At 52.2% G+C, this 22,722-nt stretch overlaps 1 protein-coding gene across 39 annotated transcripts in view; it reads left to right on the top strand.

The window, feature by feature from the left end:
- baz (par-3 family cell polarity regulator) overlaps nucleotides 1-22,722 on the top strand; it is a 207,283-nt gene that overhangs the window by 131,572 nt on the left and 52,989 nt on the right. Inside the window, exon 1 of one of the 39 annotated variants that reach the window (XM_077658914.1) lies at nucleotides 13,902-14,680. The exons of 37 other annotated variants lie outside the window; for them this stretch is intronic. In XM_077658914.1, the coding sequence (XP_077515040.1) occupies nucleotides 14,618-14,680 (63 nt within the window). In that variant the 5' untranslated portion in view covers nucleotides 13,902-14,617. Of the gene's footprint in view, nucleotides 1-13,901; nucleotides 14,681-22,722 lie in introns of those variants that run through there. One more of the 39 variants, XM_077658885.1, reaches the window with a different exon arrangement.

A 22,722-nucleotide genomic window follows, 5' to 3' on the forward strand; every position in this document is an offset into this window, starting at 1 on the left:
GGAAGGCCTAAAATAAGGGTGCTCGAACCGCCACCGGGGGCGCTGCGTCGCCGTGCGCCAGACCGGCGGAAACGTCTGGCACGCCAAGCGGCGCCGCAGGGTTCGCGAGGGAAATCGTGCAGTCCTGCGGTCGCACGAGGCGGGCAGCAAAATCCTCTCGGTAAAAAGACTCGAGGATATACGTTTTTTGTCGTGTCCGGGCTGATTGCCGAGGCCTCTAGTATAGGTGTGTCGTCGGATGCTTTGAGTACCGTAATTCGCCGGCTCCAAAATCACGCCCAGAAATGCGCCGAGAGCTATAGTGCTGCTGACTGAGAAGAGAGTGTCTGTCGGGTTGCTAAAGGGTGACCCGTTATTACGTCATTAAGCGCTACAAGCGTGAGTTTAAGTGCCCAGCGCAGAGGGGTGACGTCAGCAGGGATGGAAATGAGGAACGTGCATTGAAGAAGGAGAGGGCAGCTGAAGGATGGTCATCAAAGATAGCTGCTACACCCCCCCCCCCCTTATGCATGTAGGTGATGTAGGCCTTAGTGGCACTGTGTTCGCTTGGCTGCCGAAGCACAATACAGGCGCCCGTGCTGGAGCGGGCGTATGTTCTGCTCTGACCTGTGCACCGATAAGATAAGAGCCCAGCAGGTCACACTCCTGACGGCAGCAGCGCTGTGCAATAATACCGCGTATCTCTCCTCCTCTCTACGCAGAGGTATGAGATTCCTGGCGTGCCTGCCGACTGAACCGGCGTGCGCCGGTGCTCCTTTAATTGCGACAGCCGCAGGCTAGCTGGTGTCCCGAAACAGCTGCATGCCATGGCGGCAGCGGAAACGAACGCGTGCTGTTCGACCTTCCCGACGCTGCGAGACGTTACCCGTCGATCTGGGCATGCTCGAGTGAGCGCGGAGATTGTTTGGAGAAGAAGCGGGCGAAATCAGCACCTTCTGTCTGAATGAATTGTTAGTGCACCGAGACTCCAGCCACTCCACGGCGGGCCTTTATGTTTTGTTATCAACCGAGTGAGGCGTATTGCATGCGGGACAAAGGCCTTCCCTCTGTCTTTTATTATCGTGCGGGCATGAGGAACATTACTTTTATTTCTTTTCATCGTGCCCACACTTATTTGTGTATTTTGTTATCGTATCTGTCCGCTTACAGCGCAACCGTACGTACGGCATATGGCCGGGTTTCGACAACCTGTGGCCTGCGAACGCGCTCACCAACTTCACCGCGTCATTCTTTTCGCAGTTCATTACCCCGTGGTCTCCGGTTTTTATACTTTGTCGGCAAATCGGTAGTATCGAATGTACAGAGCTGAGCAGTACTACGAAAGTAACAGGCATACGGCTATGGCTGGTGCAGTCTTTGTCAAAAGAAATCTCTGGCCCATGGTTCAAAGTCTGTGGCACTCCTGCAGCTGCAAGTCCTCGGAAAGTGTGCGGGATTTCTAACTCGCGTCCCCGAAGCGAACCCTGTGGGCCAATCACTTTTGAGAGGCTGTATACGTGAAGCGTGGGAGCCGTTCTGTTTTCGTCTCTCTTCTCTTTTATCTTGCCCGCTTTATGATCCCCGACTGGAACAGATGTCCCTGTGTGTGTAATCCATCGGTCGCCTCTATACACGCGCGACCGGCAGCCCTTTGCGGGTCAGCTGGCCAGGCGCTTGTAGCAACGAGACAGAGAAGCCTCTTTCAGCTCCTTCGGCCAACCTCTCACCTCGTCCTGAAGAAACGGGGTCTCTCACCGCGGTGAAAGTAAGGAAAGGCGAGACGCAAAACAACAATACAAATAAAAGCAATAATGCAGGCTTTCCGACGCGCCCTTCGACCAGATCTGCTCGCCCCTTATCGAACGAGGAAGGCTGGCTGGTCGCTGCGAAGTAAGGAGAGTGGAGAAGGGGGGGAGGGGGGGACGTGTATAGTTTGCGTGACGACCCGTTCGCTTTTTTCCTCTCCGCGGCACTGCCTCTGTACCTACCTACCGCGCAGCTCGCCCGTTTTAGCATGGTAGTCTACAAGAGCCCGTCCAGCCGCTCGTTCTTTCGTTTCTGCCCGCATGGCGCAAACCTGCAGAGCACACCGGGCGCGGTCCGACCGCTATCTCGTCGCGAATTGGCCCTCGCGCGGCTCTTGACAAATTGCGTGGCCTCGGCGGCAGCGGCTCCGACCTCAGGCATCGTTTCGTATCTCTCCTTATGTGTGTATATGTGTGCGAACAGCTTGGTTCGGTTGATTGCCCTCTGTGCGTACACGCACGCACACACGGATTCCCACAGGATCGCCCCGTGCGATTTCCCTCCGTATCTGATCGGAGCCCGGAGTGCAGCACACCACGCGGCGGTGCCGCTTTCTCGCCGGACTCCTCTCTGTACGCCCGAAGGTGCGCGTCCCCATGCGTTAAGCTGCTTGTACGCGCTACACATGCGGGACCCGTGTACATATGTGTGTGTGTGTGTGTGCCGCTGTCAGCCGGGCTGCCACGCAGCCAGTGCTGCCATGCGAACCTTCAGAGCGCGTTCTCTAGCGAAACACGAGTCGGGCAGGCTGGAAGGCGGCGACCTGGATTCCCGCGGCCGCACAAGAAAAGAGGCAATGGCATCCGCGCGCAGCAAGCAACAGGGGCCGCCGAAAATAAGAAGAACGACCAGTATAGTGATGTGTGTTGTGTACGGGGGTGGTCTCTATCTCTCTCTCTGCATTAGATTTCCTCCTTGCGCGGCATTTTCATCATTTTTTTTTTCTTCGCCTAGGCGGCGGGCATCCCGCGGATTCTCGTGCGAGAGGTTCCGATTTGCCGCTGCTCGGAGGCGGCTGCTTGAGGCCACAACGGGGTCAAGAGCGCATGCATGCATGTCCGTGCGTATGAGCCGCCGGCGCTCCTCTGTCGCCTTCGCCGCTAGGCTCTTTTGTGGCTCCCATTTACCTTTTGTCTTTGACGCTTGTCGCTCGGTGATATCCTTGCTTATATCCTTCCGTGCTGAACTATGTCGCAGTGCCGCATTCTCGACGAGTGCCCTCGGCCGCACCGGCTGTCCACTCTGTGCTGCCTGTCTCGACGACGCGGGGAGTCGTGTCGTGGAGCGTGACCCTTTTGTGCTTGCTTGCCTTGGTTTGCGCCGTTCGCTGCCGCCGTGGCGTTGTCTATTCCTGTTCGTGCTGCGGCCGAAGGTAAAAGAATTAAAAATAAAGGAGAAAAGGTGTATGGGTCATCGCATCCTACCCGCCTTTATATCATATTAATGTATTCAATCTCCGCAAAAAGTTCGCGGGACAGAAAAGGGGGGGAGGGGGGGGGGGGAAGCCACGCAGGTCAGTCGCGTGAAGTGCGAGCAAGTGTGCTCGAACGGGCATGTTCCGTCCGCCGGTATCAGTACCAGGAGACTGGGTCGTGATCAGGCAGCGCTGCATTTCTCCCGAGCACACGTACGCATCCGGTAAACTTTCGGCGCCCACTGTACACGTATACGCGGCATGCGCGCTCTCACGCGGTGGAATTGCGGTACACCCGTATATGTCAACGAGAATTCATAGTCGTCACTATACGGGCACGTGCGCATTTCTCCATCTGGCTCGGGAATCTCCTTAGAAGCGGCCGTGTAATCCTCACACGCGATGCTCGGAAAGGAAGAGCGCGTACGCGTGTTTCTCATTCGTCCACGTGGTTGCCACACCATCTGGCTGGCTGCATCCTGCGGCGGCGAAGGTGTTCACCAAGATGCGTGCGCGTCTTAAGCCACGCGTCGCCGCTTGCTTGCGTTGCGCAAGCTTCGTACGCGACCCTCGCGAGACGGCTGGCTCCGCATGCGGCGTAGCTTGTTTGGATGATCGAGTGCTTTGCTGAGGCCTATATAGGTTGGAATTTACTCGTTTCGAAGGCTGTATACATGCGCAGGCAGTAGGCAGCGTAGGCACCTGCTGTTAGCTTGGTTGCGATCATCTCCATATGTCGCGCGTCACGGCACCGGTGTTGACTCGTTCTGCCACCGCGTGCTTTCACTCGCGGACTTGTTTTGAAAGATTTTTGCGTACGCACGAGTTTGTACAAGCGGTAGATGCAGATTCTTGTCGCCGCCAGAAAGCTGCTGCTAAAAAAAAAAAAAACGGTTTTCCTGATCCCACGATCAACAGCGGTGACTTACGAGGTTGCTTTATCTAGAGCCCGGCTACCCTTTTGTTGAGGCGTCCTCAGAGAGAGACAGACAGAGAGACGCTCTTTAATGAAGAAGAAAGATTTTATCCGGTGTGTGGAAAGCGCATGACATGCTACACTGAGTTGGGGAGGGGTTTTGGGGGATAAGGGCGGTCGGAGAAGGGTGCGGAATATATTAATGTAAAATAACGACAGAAAGAATAAAAATCGGTGGACATTGAATTTGGGTAGATGCAAGGCGAAGGTGATTGACTACAAGAAGGTTTTAAAGTTTGCAGGGTGAGCCCAGTGCCTTGCAGATGAGCAGACAAAATGTTAAATGCACGGCAAATACATAGGGAATGGTTTAAAAATCGGCAAATGAGTCCAGTGTCTCCGGTACGCGAATTAAAATTGGAGACGCCTCTTAAGCTCCACCTTAAGGGTACGACGCGACAGCGTAGTGGGTTAGGCTTCCCATTCTGAGCAGTTTGACACTTTTGAACGCATTTTTAATTTGTTTTCAGTTGTTTTAATTAATTAATTAGCATCACCAAGCAGTGGCGTTTCATTCTGAGGATTTGACACCTTTCAACCCCCCTTTTTCCAAAAATGTTTTTTCATATCTTTAATTAAGCAGTTAATTACAGTCATCATCAGTCACTATATCATCAGTCACTATATCCACAAATTACCATGATACGATTTTCTTTTACGCAGCCCCCGATTATTTCCGACACGCGGTGTTGACTACGCGGACGGCTTTTCGATCAAACGAGCTGTATACGCTGTCGCGTAGAGTTCAGTGCCTGGCGCTGCTGCGAAGGGCATACTGTGAGACACTTAAAAACGCACTTCATGGATAATGGCACTTGTGTCGGGGGTCTGCATTTTGTACTCATAGTTCGCTCGCTCCTCTGCATAAACTGGGCATTCTAACAAAATGTACTGCACTGTTTCAATTGCGCCGCAGTCCACAAAAACTTTAAAAAATATGTAAAGATGAGAGTTCTGAATAATTGGTTGCTTGCTTGCATCGCAAACCCCGCTCATGCTGCGCAACTCCCAGTGTATATATCAGTGCGCTGACTGCATTTTTACTCGAGACGCCACCGTCTCCCACGGCTGATGAACCGCGGGTGATATAAATTGATATAAATTAATCTAGAGCCTTCCATCACAGGCCGTGCATATCTTCGCTTCGTAGCAGTTCGTTAATCTACTCTGCGTGGGACGTCCCGTGTGTGTGTAGCTCTGTCCATTTTCTACCCTTTCCGGCCGCCCTGCACTTTCTTCTGGGCGTTTGTTCAGCTAATGAGGCAGGTGTAATGCCCGCCGCCTTTTCTGGCTCTCTCCGAGCCCATTGAGCGCCAGGTGTGTAATGGCTGCTTCGGCTCGGCTGCTGGACCCTCCTCCTCCTCCTTTGTTCCCTTCCTCCTCCTCCACCGCCTCTTCCGTGCTTTCTCCTCCCGCAGCCCCCTTTGTGTGCCGTCGTCGCGTGGGAACAGCGATGCTATCGCTGGGCGCCTCTCTTGCGCGGGCTGCTTGCGCTTGGGCCATTACTGTCCCCCCCCCCCTCTCTCTCTCTCTCTTCCTCTCTCAACTGTTCTCGGGTACAGTTCCGCACAGCGCCGTTTTGCCTTGCGTGGTGCCATATTTCTCCATACTGCTACAGTACAAACCGGCCCAGATTGAAGCGTCCAAAACGCGACATCATGCAGGGACCCTTTGATGAAACAAAGGCGGACAAAAAAATGCGACTTTCTTTTCCTTCCTTTCCTTTCGTTATACGTATCTGATAGCTTCATCGCAAATCGTCGATAACTGCAACATTGTCGAATACCCTATACTGTAGATTGCTAGTAGACGGGCTTTTACAGAGGTGGCTATGACTGGTAAGACCTGCTGAGTTTACGGCGTCGGTGTCGTCGCTGGTCAACTCACTGGCGTCGCCACTACGGAATCGCGTGGTCACCTCCTGGCCTATGCGAACGAAGCATTCCCGTATTCAATACCTGCTGGCCAATGAACGTGTGCTCCAAGTGGGCCTGCGAAAGGGGCTTCCGGGAGGGAGGGGAGGGGAAGGTTCCTCTTTAGTGAGCTGGTTGGTAAGTTAGTCACTAGCGACGTCCAGCTTTAGTGGGCTGCTAGCATTGTGTATGCATGAAAGGGTAATTTATGTTTGCGCATAGACGGGTCGCGTGAAGTGCGTATGTTCACAAAGTGGGCAGGCATGGACGTCGCACTACGTGCTCGAGATGTAGTAACGTAACGTGTAGCAGTTGCGTTTAAACCCGCGTCTCGTTAGCCTTTAAGGCAGAAAGCTGGCCTAGTTGGTGTTTAGACTGAGAGGACACAGTAGTTGCGCTTCCTGTCGTCCTTGTTTATTTTTTAGCGCTACAAATGTGTCCCCTCAGTCTGGGTAGCACAGTTTCTGTGTAATAATATGCCATAGACGAGCAGGATCTCTGCGTTAAACGCAGACAAGTTAAGAGGATCTGCTGTGCACAGGTACACAGAAAGCGGCTCGTCGCCGGAAGATTTGTTTGTTTGTTTGTTTTGCGTCGGAGCTGCACGCTGCGGGAGGGTGAAAATCCATTTTGGACCACTCGAGATTCTGTAGTGCGTACACCCAAAGTGCACGGACGTTTCCGCATTTTGCCTTCCGCAGAGTAATGCAACGCCACCGCGGCCGGGATCTGAACCGACGCCCTGCAGACTGAGCAAGCAGAAGCCCCTCCTCCCCCGTCGTTCGTTTCGCAAAGTTTCCGACTCCGCAGAGGCTTTCGTTCGTACGGGGGGCGCGCTTTCGCAGTCGCCGTCGATGCCGCCTTCGCTCGTTACCGCACTCCCGGCGGCGGGCGCGTGCGGCGAATGCAGAATCGCCGCCGCCGCCGCTCCGGTTGCCTTGAGCGCGTTTCCTGCCACATCTGATCGCGCACGCGCTGAAAACTGGGCCGCCCTGGAGATCCCCAGTGAAAGGGTCGGGGCGGGATGTATTTTTTTCTGCTCCTGTTTTATCGGAAATACCCTCGAGTGCTGCTACCCTGCATTGAAGACGTGGTTCTTGCGTCAGTGCCAGCTGATTTTTCTTGAGAAGGGGCACCTTCTGGTGTGTTTGCGGCGACGTTTTTCCGAATGAATTTAGGCGCTTTTTCTGCTGATGCTGGGCGTGTAGGCACTCCGCCGAACTTACGCTGTCAATTTGTTTTTGATATTTTTTTAGAATGCGCAGCCCTTGTCAAAAGTGAAGGGCCGAACGGTTTGCATTAGTGAGGCTCATGTAGCGTCCTTGTCAGTCCTATAGCTTTCGGGGGATGAGAACCAGAGTTCCTCTCATCTTCAAGAGGTTTTATAGTATGCTGACATTGCATAACAAGTCACGCAGGGCAGTTGCACAGAAGCAAGCCCCCTTGGACTCTTTACTTTTGACAAAGGCTGCGCACGTTGTGGGCCATCAGGGACGCCATATTGGAGGATTCCCTCATGTAGTAGTCTAAAGCAGTTAGGCGAAGTCCTCAGGGCATGTCACAAGTCAGCGATAACTCCTCCGAATGATTTATAAATGAATTTGTCGTATTTGACGGCTTAGGGGGAGGTTCTAGCTCGGTCCGTATTTCGCTGTCCCTTTTCAAATACTTGGGAAAAGCATTGGGCGACTGCTTTTCCGGCTCGGATTTGACTTAGAGCACTAATATGTGTAAACAAATGTTAATGCAGGCAGCTGCTTGTTGGAAGCTGTCTTCGGATTAAATTTCCCAACTTCGTTGCGCCGCAGTGCAAATGAACGTTCCTTTTTTTTTTTTTGGGGGGGGGGGGGGGTTATACTACGGTCACACCGTTTATAAGGGAGATAGGTCTGATGCCGCTGGTGTTCTGGACTATGGACCCCGGGTGGACCCGTCACTTAGAGGACGCCATTTCTCTGGATTTTTTTCGGTAAAGTTGTTTCCGCCTCCTGATGTGCTGCATTGTATACTGCGCTTGAAGTTACTGCACTAGGATACAACTAAAAAAAAAAATCTGCAGTTGGTAACAATGGACCACAGTCCGCGGCGTCCTATATTACTCCGCTGACCAATCACAACAATGAACGTAATCAGTATGTTTGACTGTATCAAACAAGCCAGAGGCATGAAAATTATTGCGCTTACAATTTCTTCTCGTGATTAGCTTCTTGTTTAGTAAGAAAAATATTTAACAGCGCTCTACTTTTTGTCATATATTGTACTGCGGTCCTGAATGTGTGCGGAACTTCACTGCAGACGAGTTATATCCGACTGTGCTGTGGTCACGTGGGTCTTACAAAATTTTATTTATGGAATAACAGCGCAGCATGGGTTACAGAATCTTGCTACCCGTTTCCCTGCCGGTGCTTCGGGGGTTATAGAATCTAAGTTTTGAAATTTTGAAATCGACGATTTTCGACTCTGTTTTATTATGCATCAAAGGCCTTAGCTTTCGGCTGCAACATAAATTTCAATATTCTGCTTTTAACCGCAGGAATTTTTATCGACATCGGAGAACCTGCTGCTGAAAAGCGATTGCAGACTATCTTGTAGCCATGATTTGATGCCGGCCGCTCTCTTAAAACTGTTCTTAATCACGTGGTATTCGTGTTTGGGGCAGCGTTTTCCCGCTTTTTCCTTCAGCCTGAGCCGTTGCAGACGCAATCGAACTCTCCTCTGCTTCGGCGCCAAACCCCGAAGAGTGAGACGAGTGTCCACACGTAGCCACCGCATCTCGAAGACGCTTTCCGCTGCGAGTCGCCGTCCGGTTGCACTACTCCTGCCATCTCTTGTCAGTGCGCCCACATAGTTTCTAGTGCAGGGATATCAAACTAATCTTGCCCCGCTAGTCGCATTTAAATAGTGTTTGAATCCCGAGTCATACGAGCATTGGGGGACAGTCCTGACCAGCAGTTGTGTGGAGGACCAACGTCTGGTCATCCCACGGGCCCAGACGTCAGCGCAAGCCACCGGAGTCCTGGTCTAAGGAGTCCACTCACCTGATTCGTCCTACATTTTAAAAACCAATTTCTCTCTCTCTCTCTCTCTCGAATCAGTAGCCGGAAAGGGAGGAGAAGAAAGGAGTGGCCCAAGGCATGCAAGAAAGCGAAAATTAAAAAAAGGGAAAAAGGAAGCAAAAAATTTGCAGAAGTGTATTCAAGATAGCATCAAAGTGCATGACTTGAGAAGCTCTGGCAAAGGGGAGGACTCGTAAACTAATTAAGCATTTAAATGTTTAATTTTTTATTCTTTGCAGTTATTTTCAGTACGGTTTCAGTTATTTCTCATTGATTAACACCACAAATTAAAAAAAGAATAACAGTTAACATTCCCTTATGCTTTCTTGCTTTCGCTGATAGCTTCTTTCATATATAAAGTATTGATGGTGTCAGGCATGATCGGAACATTGTGGAATTATGATTCAAGGCTATAAGTCACCCGAGAGTAAAAGGGATAAAGGGACAGTGTTGCGGAACAAAGGCCGAAACCTTTAGGTCCAGTGGGCCGCACAACAAAGCTCTGCGGCACATGCGGCCTGTGGGCAGTGTGTTTGAGACTTCGAGGGGCTTACGTGGCGAGCGCTGGCACTCCTTCGTGCTACTGTTCCAGCCGCAAGTATCGCTGTCTACCGTTGTGGCGATGGACGAGCGTTCTTAACGCAGGTCAGGTTGGCTGCTCATTCTGCGCTGGCGTTGGTTTGACTCCAACTTGGTGTGGGTTGTCCCAGCTAAAGTACTAACCCAAGGTTTTAGAAAGGCCGAGTGTAGCAGACCAGTGAGACCAGGATCGCGGGGCCTAGTCTGCAGCATATTTTTACTCTCAAAAGTTAGTTCATAAATTAAGAATAAATAGCCAAGTTATTAAATTACTGGCTTCAGGAATAAAGTCAACTGATGTTGTTGATCGTTTTTGAAATACAGCCGGCTGCATTATTTGCAGCAAGTTACCGCTTACGCAGCTTTATTTATCGTTAAAAAAAAACGCCAAATACACAAGGCTGTCACGTGACAGCTCCTCACGCATGACTCTCGCCCAGTACACACGTAAGGCCCCTTGGTAGCTTCTGTATTTTGTTGGTTTCTTTTAAGGCCTGTAATAAATGATACGTAAATGATACCTTGCTGCAGACACCTCAGCCAAGCGTTCTTCAAAAGGATCTAATAATAATAATTGGTTTTTTTGGGGGGAAAGGAAATGACGCAGTATCTGTCTCATATATCTTTGGACACCTGAACCGCGCCGTAAGGGAAGGGATAAGGAGGGATTGAAAGAAGAAAGGAAGAAGGAGGTGCCGTAGTGGAGGGCTCCGGAATAATTTCGACCGCCTGGGGATCTTTAACGTGCACTGACATCGCACAGCACACGGGCGCCTTAGCGTTTTCCCTCCATAAAAACGCAGCCGCCGCGGTCGGATTCCAACCCGGGAACTCCGGATCAGTAGTCGAGCGCCCTAACCACTGAGCCACCGCGGCGGGGTCTCAAAAGGATCTACGATTTCTAATTTCCTGACACGAATATTCTAAGAGTTGGCTAATTAGTATTTACTAATTAAGTTTAGAGAACGAAAAAAATACTGTTGGCATATGCTGTGCATGCGACTCTCAAGAGCACTGAGTTGATTTCACTCATCTGGGGCACTCCGTGTTTTTTTTTTTTTTCAATCTGGCTTACTTTTAGCTTGGACGCCCGCTGTATATATGCATGTGTTTCTGACGAATAATAATAATAATAATTGGTTTTGGGGGAAAGGAAATGGCGCAGTATCTGTCTCATATATCGTTGGACACCTGAACCGCGACGTAAGGGAACGGATAAAGGAGGGAGTGAAAGAAGAAAGGAAGAAGAGGTGCCATAGTGGAGGGCTCCGGAATAATTTCGACCACCTGGGCATCTTTAACGTGCACTGACATCGCACAGCACACGGGCGCCTTAGCGTTTTTCCTCCATAAAAACGCAGCCGCCGCGGTCGAGTTCGAACCCGGGTCTGACGAAAATGTCGGTGTCAGTTTCAGCGTCGGTCTTGGCGTCAGCATCCTCGTGATTTCAGGACTGTGCTCGACGGAGATCATTGCGAAAAAGCATTTAATTCTTAAGATCATTCCTCCGCTCCCATGCGTTTATACGAAGGTGTCGCAACTCGGTATCCCCAGTTCTGCATGGCGCAGTGAGTTAGGCCAGTTGGGCGCACGGAGCACGACGCCCGTGGATTTGGGGCGAGCGGTGGCGCGTGCAGCTTGTTCTTTTTTTTCTTCCTTCCTCTCTTTAAACGAGAATTGCTCGGCGAATTTCCGGCAGCTGCCTCGACGCCGGAACTCGTACGCACTGCCGGCCCAGTGGCCGTTGAGGAAGGTCGCGACGGTGCTCCCGGCAGCTGCGGAGAAGTTTGCCCAAACTGGTGCACAAAGAACACGCGTGTTTCTGTGGGTCCGGTGAGCATATCAGCTTCGGTCGGTTTGCCTTGAAACTGTTTCGTGGGCCCAAAGAGTCTCTTCATTAAACTGTAGTGGGGGGAGGTTGAACCCCGTCAGGTGGTCGTGAGCCTTTGGCGCTTGGCGACCTCTACGGCTCGTCTCAGTATACCCGTAGTTGTCTCTCCGGGTTATTTATTCACTGCACATCTTTCTCTTTTTTTTCACTCCCACCTTTCTCCCTTCCCGTACGGCGCGGTTGAGTCGTCCTCCGAGAAGTGAGACAGTCACTGAGCTGTTTACTTCCCTCAAAAACCACTAATTGTATACCTGAACGATTGGCCGAGGTTTCCACAGCTTCCCTTCAAGCATCGCGTCACCTCGACGCAGCGCCAAGTTAGTGTCCCCGAACAAGTGCGGGAAAGTGGAATGCCCTTCGCTTCATTCAGCTTGGCGGCCATTCCTGATAGAGCCTCACTAGGGAGTTTGTTACACAGACAATAAAAAAAAATGGAACGAGACAAACGGACATCAGTGTCGCTGAATAACCTTGTCATTCGGCTTCACCTGTGGTATTGGCTTCTGTCCACCCTGCCCCAGGGTCTGAGGGTGGAACCGCTTCTCGAGCTCAGGTGCAGGCGATGCTGGGTCCATTTTGTCTCTTCCGTATACGCGCTGCGTTGACAAAGGCGACCCCACTTCTATGTTGTTGTTGTTGTTGCCTCAGAAGCGATGACCACTACTTCTATGTACTTCCTCCGTGTTTTCCCTTCCTTTTCCGCGTCGTCTTTGTCGACACCGCGCATACTTGCAGGATGGATGAGATTCGATCCAGCTAGCCGAGTTTATTGCCTTTTTCAGGGCTAGGTCATTTTCGTGGTATGCAGAGAGGCTGACGTCTCAGATTTCTCTGTCAATCTGCCCCTATGTCATCCTGCGCGCGGTGTGGCATCTTCGGGCGTGTGTGTGCGCCGCTCTTGCGTACCGAGCTCCTCCCTCGGTATCGGAAACGGCCGTCGTTGCGTCGAGAAATTGCGGCATCCGTGCGTGTCACGCCCGCTCTCCTTCCCGCAGTTGTTCCGGTCCGGTGGAAGAGGGAGGGAGCTGCTCGAGGAGGAGGAGGTTGGTTGCGTTTAGCGGCGTCGTTCTGTTGTCTGTCCGGTGGCCGGGTGAGTGGCCGAAGGAAACGGCGACCGGTCGCTCGGTGCCCGCGGCCGCCGCGTCGCTGTCTCAAACAACGACCGCCGCCTTCCCGCGGGCGCCCACTTTTTCACGCTGCCCCTGGGCTGCTGCTGCTGGACGCACGCATTTTGCCCTCGCGTGTCCGGTCGTCCCTCTCCCCCCTCTCTCCTTGGGCAGTCCCGGGCCATTCCGTGGCCCCTCTCCGCTCAGATTTGCCTGCGTGTCGGCCCTTTGTTTCCCCCTTCGGACTTCCTGCACAGCGGCTCCTCGAAGGCACGTCGATCATCTTGGCGGCGTTTGTGCGTGTTTTGTATGTGCGACCGCGTCACGCTTTTTCGGAGGATGGTCCAAGGGGAGGGCGTCGCTCACTCCGGTGGAGAGTTCATATTTTGCCGCGGTTCCGGGCCGCTCGATGCCGGGAGCGCTGTGCTTCCATTCAGTCGACGTATAGTTCTGCACGTTCGCTCCTTTCGCCGTGTCATTGTGAAGGAGTGCACTTCTTGCAGCATTTCTCTTTGACGTTGAACGAAATACCGTTCGCCTGGACGCTGCAGGCCTGATTTATTGTTGCCACAGAATGCTTGTTAGCGTGAATCTATTCTCACACTTAGTTTCGTTTTCTTCATTTATGCCGCCCTTTAGTTCACCGTCGCTCAGCTGCCCGAGCTATTAGCTGTTCGCGTACACTTCCAAAATGATACGAGATGACACCGTTCATTGCTTCGCGTTCAAGCTCCGCTTCATTTGTATAATATGCTGAGCGCCTTACCCGGGAAACCTTGTGCCCCTTAGAAAACTGGTAGGTACCCGGCGGCACTGGGGATAGAACCCAGCACTCCCCGAATGCTCTACGTTGCCGTCTCGATTCCCAGTCTCTTTCGTTCTCAGAAATCTCTATTGGCGCATTTGCTTTAAAGATCTGAACGCAAAGACCGTTGGTTTTCATTGTCTTGTCAGCAACGAGGTCGCTACAACTGACTCTTAAAAAATGCACCAAGCGACACTCCAGACATCCTCTTGCGCATCATCGAGTCCTGTTGCGTATGCAGCGTCCACTGTGTGCCCTGTTAAAGTGAACGCTCGGCCGCTTTTAACCACCGGCTTACGTGACCGCCCTCTCCCATTTCCTGCGGGGCCACCATTGGCGGAGCAAGAAAAGCAGGGAGATGCATACGAAAAAAACCGCTCGGGGCTCGGCCGATCTCGCGCGGCGGCAGGCAGAAGCGCCGCGGCGACCGGGCGCTACTCTCGTGGGCCGCCTGGGCCCTTGCTGCGCGCACGCGTTCGGTCGGCCGAACTGGCCCTGCCTACCGCCTCCTCCGGGATTAGTTGACGTGCGGCATTCTCAGAGGGGTCGGCCGAGTGGCGGCGGCCGCCTGTCCGGCAGGCTTGGCGGCTCACCGCCCGGCAGGGACCGTTGCTCGCCGTTGGGAAATCGGCACGGCCTGCCGCTGCCTTCTCGTCGTGGCTGCTGTTGCACGTGGCGGCCTCCGGCCTACCTGCTGTTTGAAAGAGTGTCTGTGTAGGGCGTGGATCTGTGGCCGCGCGCTTACGGCGGGACAGCGTCGGCCAGGAGGTGGACGTCATCGACCTGAGCGAGCCACTGACGTACCGGCCGTGCTAGAGAGTTTTAGAGGTCCGCGCACAGCTTCTTGTGCCGCGGAGCGAAGCGAACGCACCACGGTGTTCAGCAGGCAGTTTTGGAGACAGCGAGAATACCCCGGGACGCACTGCAAGCACCGGTGAAGCTTGGGCGGCTGTCATTGCTCGTTTCGCCTCCTTCTCGTTCGAGTCTCCGCTACACCTCCCGCACTTTGCACGTATATATGTTGTGTAGTTTGTGAGCCGTGTTGTGTAGCCCTTGCATCGCGTGTTCGGTCACCTCAAGTTCCGGAAGGTCATGTTCCGCGCATCCGGCTCCCCACATGGCGGATACTTTCCGGCCTCCTCTCTGTTTGTCGCTGTAAGTATATACCCTCGGATTCCCTTTGTCGTTTCGTGCCGTTTCTCAGGGTCAACCTTTTTGTCTTTCGGCCACGTTTGCTCATACGAACTAGTTTGGTAAGCAGCCGCCTTGACGAAAAAAAAAAATCGCAAGACATCAGGGGTGTCTTGGGCTTGTGACGCCATCCGGATGTCGTGCCGGCGTTCCCGGAGGCATGCCTGCCGTCAGGAACTCCTGCCGTGGTGAAACACTTTGATCCCAACATAGATGGGCGTTGCCCGCACTGTTTAGAGATCTGCGATATATTTTACATGGTGTGGCCATGTCCTGAGAATGCTCACCTTCCCCCTTCCCCTACCCCTACCCGAGAGGCATGGGAGACTGCCCTCCTCAACTGCTCCACACTAGAGTTCCTAAGGGCTCTGGTAAAGCGGTCGCGAGACGGGGCCTCGTCGTACCGACGATGCAGCGGGGTCTTCTGACTCTAAACTCTCTTTTTGATCATTAAAAAAGCTTTTGACCACCACCGTCAGGACCGCGAATGTGTTTTACTTATTACTGTTAATTGGCAGATCATACCCGGCGTGTTGGGCAGGTCAGACACTTGCAAACAGTGAGTGACAACGTGCTTACCTAGCTGTAATCCATAGGCGGAGCGATTTCACACGTGGCGAGGTAAAGGCATGTCTGCATGTCTAGTCCGGGGCGCAACACACGACCAACTCGGGCAAGAAGCGAAGCGTGTTTCTAGCGGCTCGCCGGATGATTTCGGAAGTCACGAGTGGCACGCCGATACAGTTTTAAAGTTTTTTATAAGGAGCAGTGTCGTCAGACATTGTCGCTCTTGTTTGGAAGGCGACGTTGTGCGGACGTGAACATAGCGGCGACGGCGGTGCATAACTTTTGAGCGTGGGTTCCTTTTGATAGGAAGGTCTTTGGCTGCGCGCCTGTGCTGTGAGCGCAGCTAAACGACGTTACTCGAGGGCGGAGAAATCATCCGAGGATGAGGAAGGCCGTAAGGAAAGGAGCGGATTTTGAGTACGTACACACTTACAAAGCTTTGGCGTCCAGCTGCTGATCCCTATTTCCTAAGGTCGTGGGTAATGAGATGGCTTGAGGACTCGCAGCCTGATCCGTCTGCTCCTTTTTATCTCTACCTATGTTTTCCTCTTCAAATAATGTTTTGGCTGGTCCACAAACAGTGTGACCGCCATCTGAAAAGAGAAAAGCCTCATCACCATCACTATCATCCCGCAATTCACTGTCAACCTAAAATCTCACCTGGCTTCACCCCGGTGTATGCTTGTTGAATCTGGATGTCGTGGCGACACCTGTCTTCAATTTCTCGCTCTTTTCTAGCTCACAAGAACTTTTTTTTTCCTGTTTGTCAACTCAAGAACAAAATAGTTAATGCCCCTTGAAGGAGGCTATCGAACCAGGGGTGTCGACGCATACTGTCATGACGTAGCAGTCATATTCTATAGCGTGGCATCACAGGTGACTGGCAGGCGCAAGGTGGTTGATCGTGACGTCATTTGCCACTTAGTTCTTGAGGTGTCCTTAGTACTCAGTCTGCCCTACCGGCTAATTGTTCTCGCCGCTTTTCTATTTGTATTCCTGTATACGGCGCGTGCGTGTGAATAAAGCGCTATAGATGTCTGCTGCCTCACGTGCCGTTGTGGATTGTGCACGCGCAGCGCGGATTAATTCCTCCTCATTGCACGGGTGGCGAACACAGCGCACGCATGGGCTGCCATGACTCATCCACGGGGGGTGGCGGTGCCCGGCATCGAAGTGGGTCCGCGCGTCGCGCTCTGTTGCTGCTGCTGGCTCCGTCGCAATATCCGGCGACTGTGCTCTGTACGCGGACGGCGAACATCGGCTGCTGCGGAGCGAACGGAAAAATGTGTTACGCAACCCGGTTATAGGTGATTATGTTGCGCAGTGAATTGTGTCCGAGACAAAGCCCCGTTGGGTAAATATATTATATGATATGCGGTAGAGGGCGCGTAAGATAAGAGGCTTAGTGCAACAGCGTGTCGTAGCAGTGGGTGTTCGTCTGCTGTCTGTGTTCTGCAGATTTCTTTGTCTTTAATGAAATTGCGCATTCATTACGAGGTTGACGGGGGGGGGGGGGGGGGCAGAGTGGATTCTATCAGAGTTCCTTGATTATACGCGGTTTCATTACAGCTGTGGTGCGTTTAAAGTTGAACTCTACCCACGGCATGTGCTGCGTGAACAACGAGCGCTAACGTTATAGTGTATAGCCCGCGAGATATGATCACACGTTGAAATACTTTCGGAAAAGCGCAATTAAATCGTCGTATACACGGTGCCCCTCGGTTTTGTTCTTGGAACCGTAATTTCTAGACGTTATCTTCTCCGTGTGCATTTCGCGGCGCTGATAACGGCTGCCTTTTGTATGCGCACTCGGCATGTAACGAGCTGCGCGGCCGTTGGCGAGCGTTCGTGCTGCGCTTTGTAGCGGGCGCTGCTAAAGACGATTAAGCTGTTCACGCAGGCCCTGCGGAAGCTCGCGGGGCTGTTTGCGGAGCAGCAAAAAAAAAAAAAAAGGCGCCGAGCGGTGTGTAGCGTAGCCTCGGGCTTTGACCGGCCGCGATCCGGATCGATCGAGCTACGGGGACCACGAAGTTGTGACACTGGCTGTCAGGCGCGTTTATCCGTTCGTCATCTGCGCCGCTGCGGCCACTCAAAATTGCCTGTGCCTTCGTTGCCAAAGTGGGGCCCCCTGGGGCTAAAAAAGAGCGGTAGGCCGTCCGTCCGGCCGGCTGGCCATCCCAGCCTGTCCGCTCGGCCGCCGCCTTTGGAGGAAGACGCGGGAAGCTGGCTTCGAGCACGCGCGCCCCTTAATGAGCGCCGGTCGGCATTCCTCGCACGGGAGGAAGAACCTCGCTTTAGTCTCTTTTCTTTTATTATATCCTTCCTCACGTTCATCCTGCATGCATGTGTAGCATAATACGCGAGCATCGCGCAGCAACGAGCGGTAGAAATAGTTCGCGCCACTTCCGCGCCGCGGTTAGCCTTTTCCTTCTCCTTCTGTCTTCTTTCCTTGCGTCTTTTGTTTCTCCCTTCGCGGGCGTCTTTCTTTCTTTCTTTCATCATGTATCACGTCTCGCTCCACGGAGAGCGTTGGTACGAGATGCCGAGTCACCCGCCTCTCCTCCGCGCGGTTTGTCCGTCGGCAAGGAGTGGAGCAGCGTTCTTTTTCGCGCGCATGCTGCCCGCCCGCGATGCTGCTGCAGCTTCTCCTCCTCGTTCTCGGAGCGTGCTACATCCGTCCCCGCTCACGGTGGGAGCGCCGTTCTTTCCGGCGCGTGGGCGGCGGCGGTGATGGTGCTTTTAACACCGCGCGAGGATGATTGTTGCAACCTCTCATTGCGCGTGGCCGTCGCTTCGCTCGCACCTCGAAGCATCCATCGGTACTGCAGGCATGCATTGCCTGCCGGACGGAATGGGATGCTGTGTAATAATGATGATGGGGCGAGCGGATGTCGGGGGTGCTTGCTTCGCGAACGGGAAGCGTATTGCGACTGCGGCGAAAATGCAACCGCTGACGCTCCCAGTGCACTTCTGTAGCTTATGGCATCACGTAATTCTGTGGTCGTCACGGCGCATGCTGTGGATGCGTTTAGAGAGACAATGAGGACAGAGTGTGAAGTTGCCCTGCATCAGAGATCATCGCGTTCTAGAGACACTGGCTACTCCCACTGAAAACGGACCTTTTATGAACGAGAAGCAGCATCAATAATAATAATAATAATAATAATAATAATAATAATAATAATAATAATAATAATAATAATAATAATGGTTTTTTGGGGAAAGGAAATGGCACAGTATCTGTCTCATATATCGGCGGACACCTGAACCGCGCCGTAAGGGAAGGGATAAAGGAGGGAGCGAGAGAAGAAAGGAAGAAAGGGTGCTGTAGTGGAGGGCTCCGGAATAATTTCGACCACCCGGAGATCTTTAACGTGCACTGACATCGCACAGCACACGGGCGCATTAGCGTTTTGCCTCCATAAAAACGCAGCCGCCGCGGTCGGGCTCGAACCCGGGAACTCTGGATCAGTAGCCCAGCGGAGCATGCCGCAAAAAAAATAAAAAAAATACGGAGCAGCAAAAAAAAAAACTAAATACAGGTGTCGCCATCACCGGCCGTTTTCACAAGCTAACTGCGATGACGTCAAGGCAGCTTTCCAATCGCGGATCCCTGAGTCTATACGCTGCACTGCTATTCAAATCCAACCGGTGATCCCGTAGTCCTTTCCGGTCTTGACGTCATAAGTTTGAATCGAGTGGCGGGAAAATGTTTTCTTTTTTTAATTCTGAGTTCAGTTCTCTCAGCACTAAATGCATCTTTTGCTGCCAAACACCAGTAGAGTCAGAAATAATCATGGGATCGATTTTCACCAAGAACAGCAATTGGAAAGCGTTGTCTTCTTTGGCCTCTCTGACTCTGCCGCAGCTGCGCCACGTGCCGTGGTGGCTGTGCGGCTGCAAAGCACGATGTGTCGCGGGTTCGATTCTTGGCCGCGATTAACACATTTTTAGGCTAAGGCGAACTTTGACGTCAGCCGTGTTGCGGGAGTCCCGAGCTCCGGCGTGGCGATCCCACGGCGCCACGGGAGCTCTATCTGGGACAGCTTGGCTCTCCAAATACGCGTCAGCTATACACGTGCATGCATTGTGAAAACGAGCCGCTTCTCGCGTTCTGTCTGTCTTCTCGCGTTCGCAATGTTCCGTTGCTTAACGCATAGCTACGTTCCAAGCGGCTCATAGCGGCTTATGTTCTTACTTTCCCTTTCCCCTCTTTTGTCTCTCTGTCGAAAGAAAAGGAAATAACTGCGCGCATGCTTTTAAAAAGTCTGGCTCCTCTCGTAATGTATCCGCGGATTGTCTCTCGTGTTTTTATGCAAAAGCACTACTAGTCTCATAACGAGAAAAGTCGGCGGCGTGCTTGTTAGTGTGTGTACTCGCAGATAGTGCAGAAAATTTAAGCGATGGAAAGAAAAGCAGGGTGACGTCATCAAGCCGCCGTATGACGCACGCAGCAAGCCAAGCATCGCTACTGCAGACAATTATACTCCTGTCGTTCGTCTATATATACCCGCCACTGGCCGACCTCAATGTGGCGCCAGTTTTCCCGACAACATTCGTACCAAAGTTGTGACGCAACCATTTGCTTTACAGCGTTCCGGATGGTTTCATACGATTTCTCGTCGCATATAGCTTGCATGTGCTAGTCAATTTGGGGGCTAGCTAGCTTGCGACAGGGATTCGAATTTAGAACCAACGACAAGTGCACCGTCGGTTGTATGGGAATGCAGACACAACTATGCATTCCATAGACTAGAAAAGCCCAGTGCGGAACAGTGGGAGGGCCTGCTCACCAGCAGCGAGCTGGCGGTCCAGAGAGGACTCGTGCGGCACGCAAGCGCGGTGGCAAAGCTCAGCGGGGCCCTGGAATGAGGGCACCGACCATTGGAACTCGGAAGATGAAGACGTCCGGAATCCGCTAAACCCAAAGAAACGAAAATAAAGTTTCATTCATTCATTCATGCCTTCCCAGGATTTTAAGACGCGGTGGAACTGTGTACCGAGATGTGAGACAGTTACTGCGTCATTTCCACTCCTCAAAAACCAATTTTCGTGTCAAATTTGTGATACAGCCGTTCTTCGTACAGCGATCCGGGTGGCGTCATAGGCGAGTGTGTGCGTCTGGGTGGGTGTCAGTGCACCCAGGGACAGTAATGCCTTCGCATTCCCACACGTAAGCAGTCAAGTGACTATGCCGAATTTTTTTATACTAAAAAGAAGCACATTCGCGAGCTTTCTGCAACATAAATGCATCAAGAACAATAACGCGCACCGTGTGTCTGTGGGTAAATTTGTGTCCGTTCTCGCTCCAACTCACTCCCCCAGTTCAACATCCTCTTACCACTGCGGATTGTGAATTGTGGGGTTTAACGTCCCAGAACGACGCAAGAGCTGCGGGGGACGCCGTAGTGGAAGGCCCCGTAATAATCTAGATCACCTGTGGTTCTTTAACATGCGCTGCCGTCGCGCAGCACATAATAATAATAATAATAATAATAATAATAATAATAATAATAATAATTGGTTTTCGGGGAAAGGAAATGGCGCAGTATCTGTCTCATATATCGTTGGACACCTGAACCGCGCCGTAAGGGAAGGGATAAAGGAGGGAGTGAAAGAACAAAGAGGTGCCGTAGTGGAGGGCTCCGGAATAACTTCGACCACCTAGGGATCTTTAGCGTGCACTGACATCGCACAGCACACGGGCGCCTTAGCGTTTTTCCTCCATAAAAACGCAGCCGCCCGCGGTCCGGTTAGAACCCAGGAACTCCGGATTAGTACGCAGCACATGGCCGTCTTTGCATTTTCAGTCCAACTGCGTTCGGTTTTGTAAACAGTTGCGCATTCTGCACCCTACGAGTAATCGTATTGTGCTTGATCTTGTGGTATCATCTAGTCGAATATGTCTTGTTTTTTTTTTTCTTTTCCCATAGGTCGCTCACCGTTTAATCGCTCAGTAAGTATCGCGATTGCGCGATTTTTTTTTTGTAATAGTCCTAAAATTAAATGCGGTGCCACTTTGATAACGCGCAAAAAGAAAAAAACAATGGTTCAGACTAAATATTCTTCGTTGTTTTAATGTTATAAATTTATCGTGTATAAAATGCATGTGTGCGTATGGACAGTGACCTTGTGCTGGGCTTTGACGCATGCTTGTATACGCATTTGTTGTGCTTTCGGTCAGGTTGTCACGAAAAAGCAAAAGCGCGAGTACGAAAACAAGCTGAGTGTCACGGCTGTTTTCCGAGTTGACAGCCACGAGGCTGACGTTCGACTTCGGTGCGGAGCATACCTGTACATCGAATTCCAGCGCATTATACCTGTGCTTAGCTTAGAGGACGCGCGCTTGGCCACAGATGCGTGGTTGCGGAATTAAATTGTCCGTGTCGCGGGTGACCGTTTAGCAGGTGTCCATTTTTGTTGTAGTTGCACTTCCTTGCTTTATTTCAGAGCTAAACTAAGCAACCTGCGCAGTAGACTCCGCCTCCTATTACCGCGACCTTGGAGCGCCGCCGCACGCGTGTCACAGCACGAATGCTGTGGTGAGACGGTCAAGAGAACTTGTAAAATAAGCGATCCTGGCTCGTGCTACCGAATATAACGGGCTTAGTGCCTTCGTGCCACAATACGAGGAATACAATTGGCTAATAGAAAGAAGTAAATGTAACAGTGCCCAGCCCGCACTGCCCGTGTAACAGCACAGCTGTAGCTCGATACAGCTCAAGAACCAAGCGGCAAATGCCCATCAGAGGAGACCTTCTAACGAATACGCCGTCCTGTTGTCATGGCGTCGCGGTTAAAAGGGTGGAGGCACCAAATTTTGAGGCTTCCTCTGCATGTAAGGTCATCAATGGTCAAGTATTGGACGCGACCAGCGCTTAAAATATATAATTTAATTCAGCTCCAAAGAGTCCTTACACGCTCTTTCTTACGACCGAGGCCCATCGCTAGCGCGATAGTTTGTGACGTAGAGGTGTGGGAACGATATCAGTGAATAGTAGTGACACGATCGCAGCACATGCGACGTACTATGAACGGCGACTCGCCGGTCAGTGTGCTGATCGGCAAATATACCAGCCGGCACCATGCAGTAGCGGCGGCCGAGCGAAACCTTCACGTCGATGAGACGATGACTATTATATAGTTGCTCTTGACTACACCGTTCCAGTACTACGAATAAGCAAAACGAGCGACTACATTTCGTATGTTCACCCACAGCCGAACTCGAGCGGTGGCGGCGCGCGGCGCCGCCTCTCTGGTCCGGCCGCCGTTCACCCTTCGACTCGCCAGCGGTACGAGTAGGCCTAGCGAGTCCGCAGGGTTACTATGTGCGATGTCGGCGATTGTGGAGAGCGAGTTTACAAGTTTTAGCGAATACAAGTGGTCGCCGAGCATAGTTTTGACTGGTGCGACCTGAAATCGAGGATTGCTTGCATCTT

This window comes from Amblyomma americanum, chromosome 3 (genome assembly GCF_052857255.1).
Source record: "Amblyomma americanum isolate KBUSLIRL-KWMA chromosome 3, ASM5285725v1, whole genome shotgun sequence".
NCBI classification, from domain to species: Eukaryota; Metazoa; Arthropoda; class Arachnida; order Ixodida; family Ixodidae; genus Amblyomma; species Amblyomma americanum.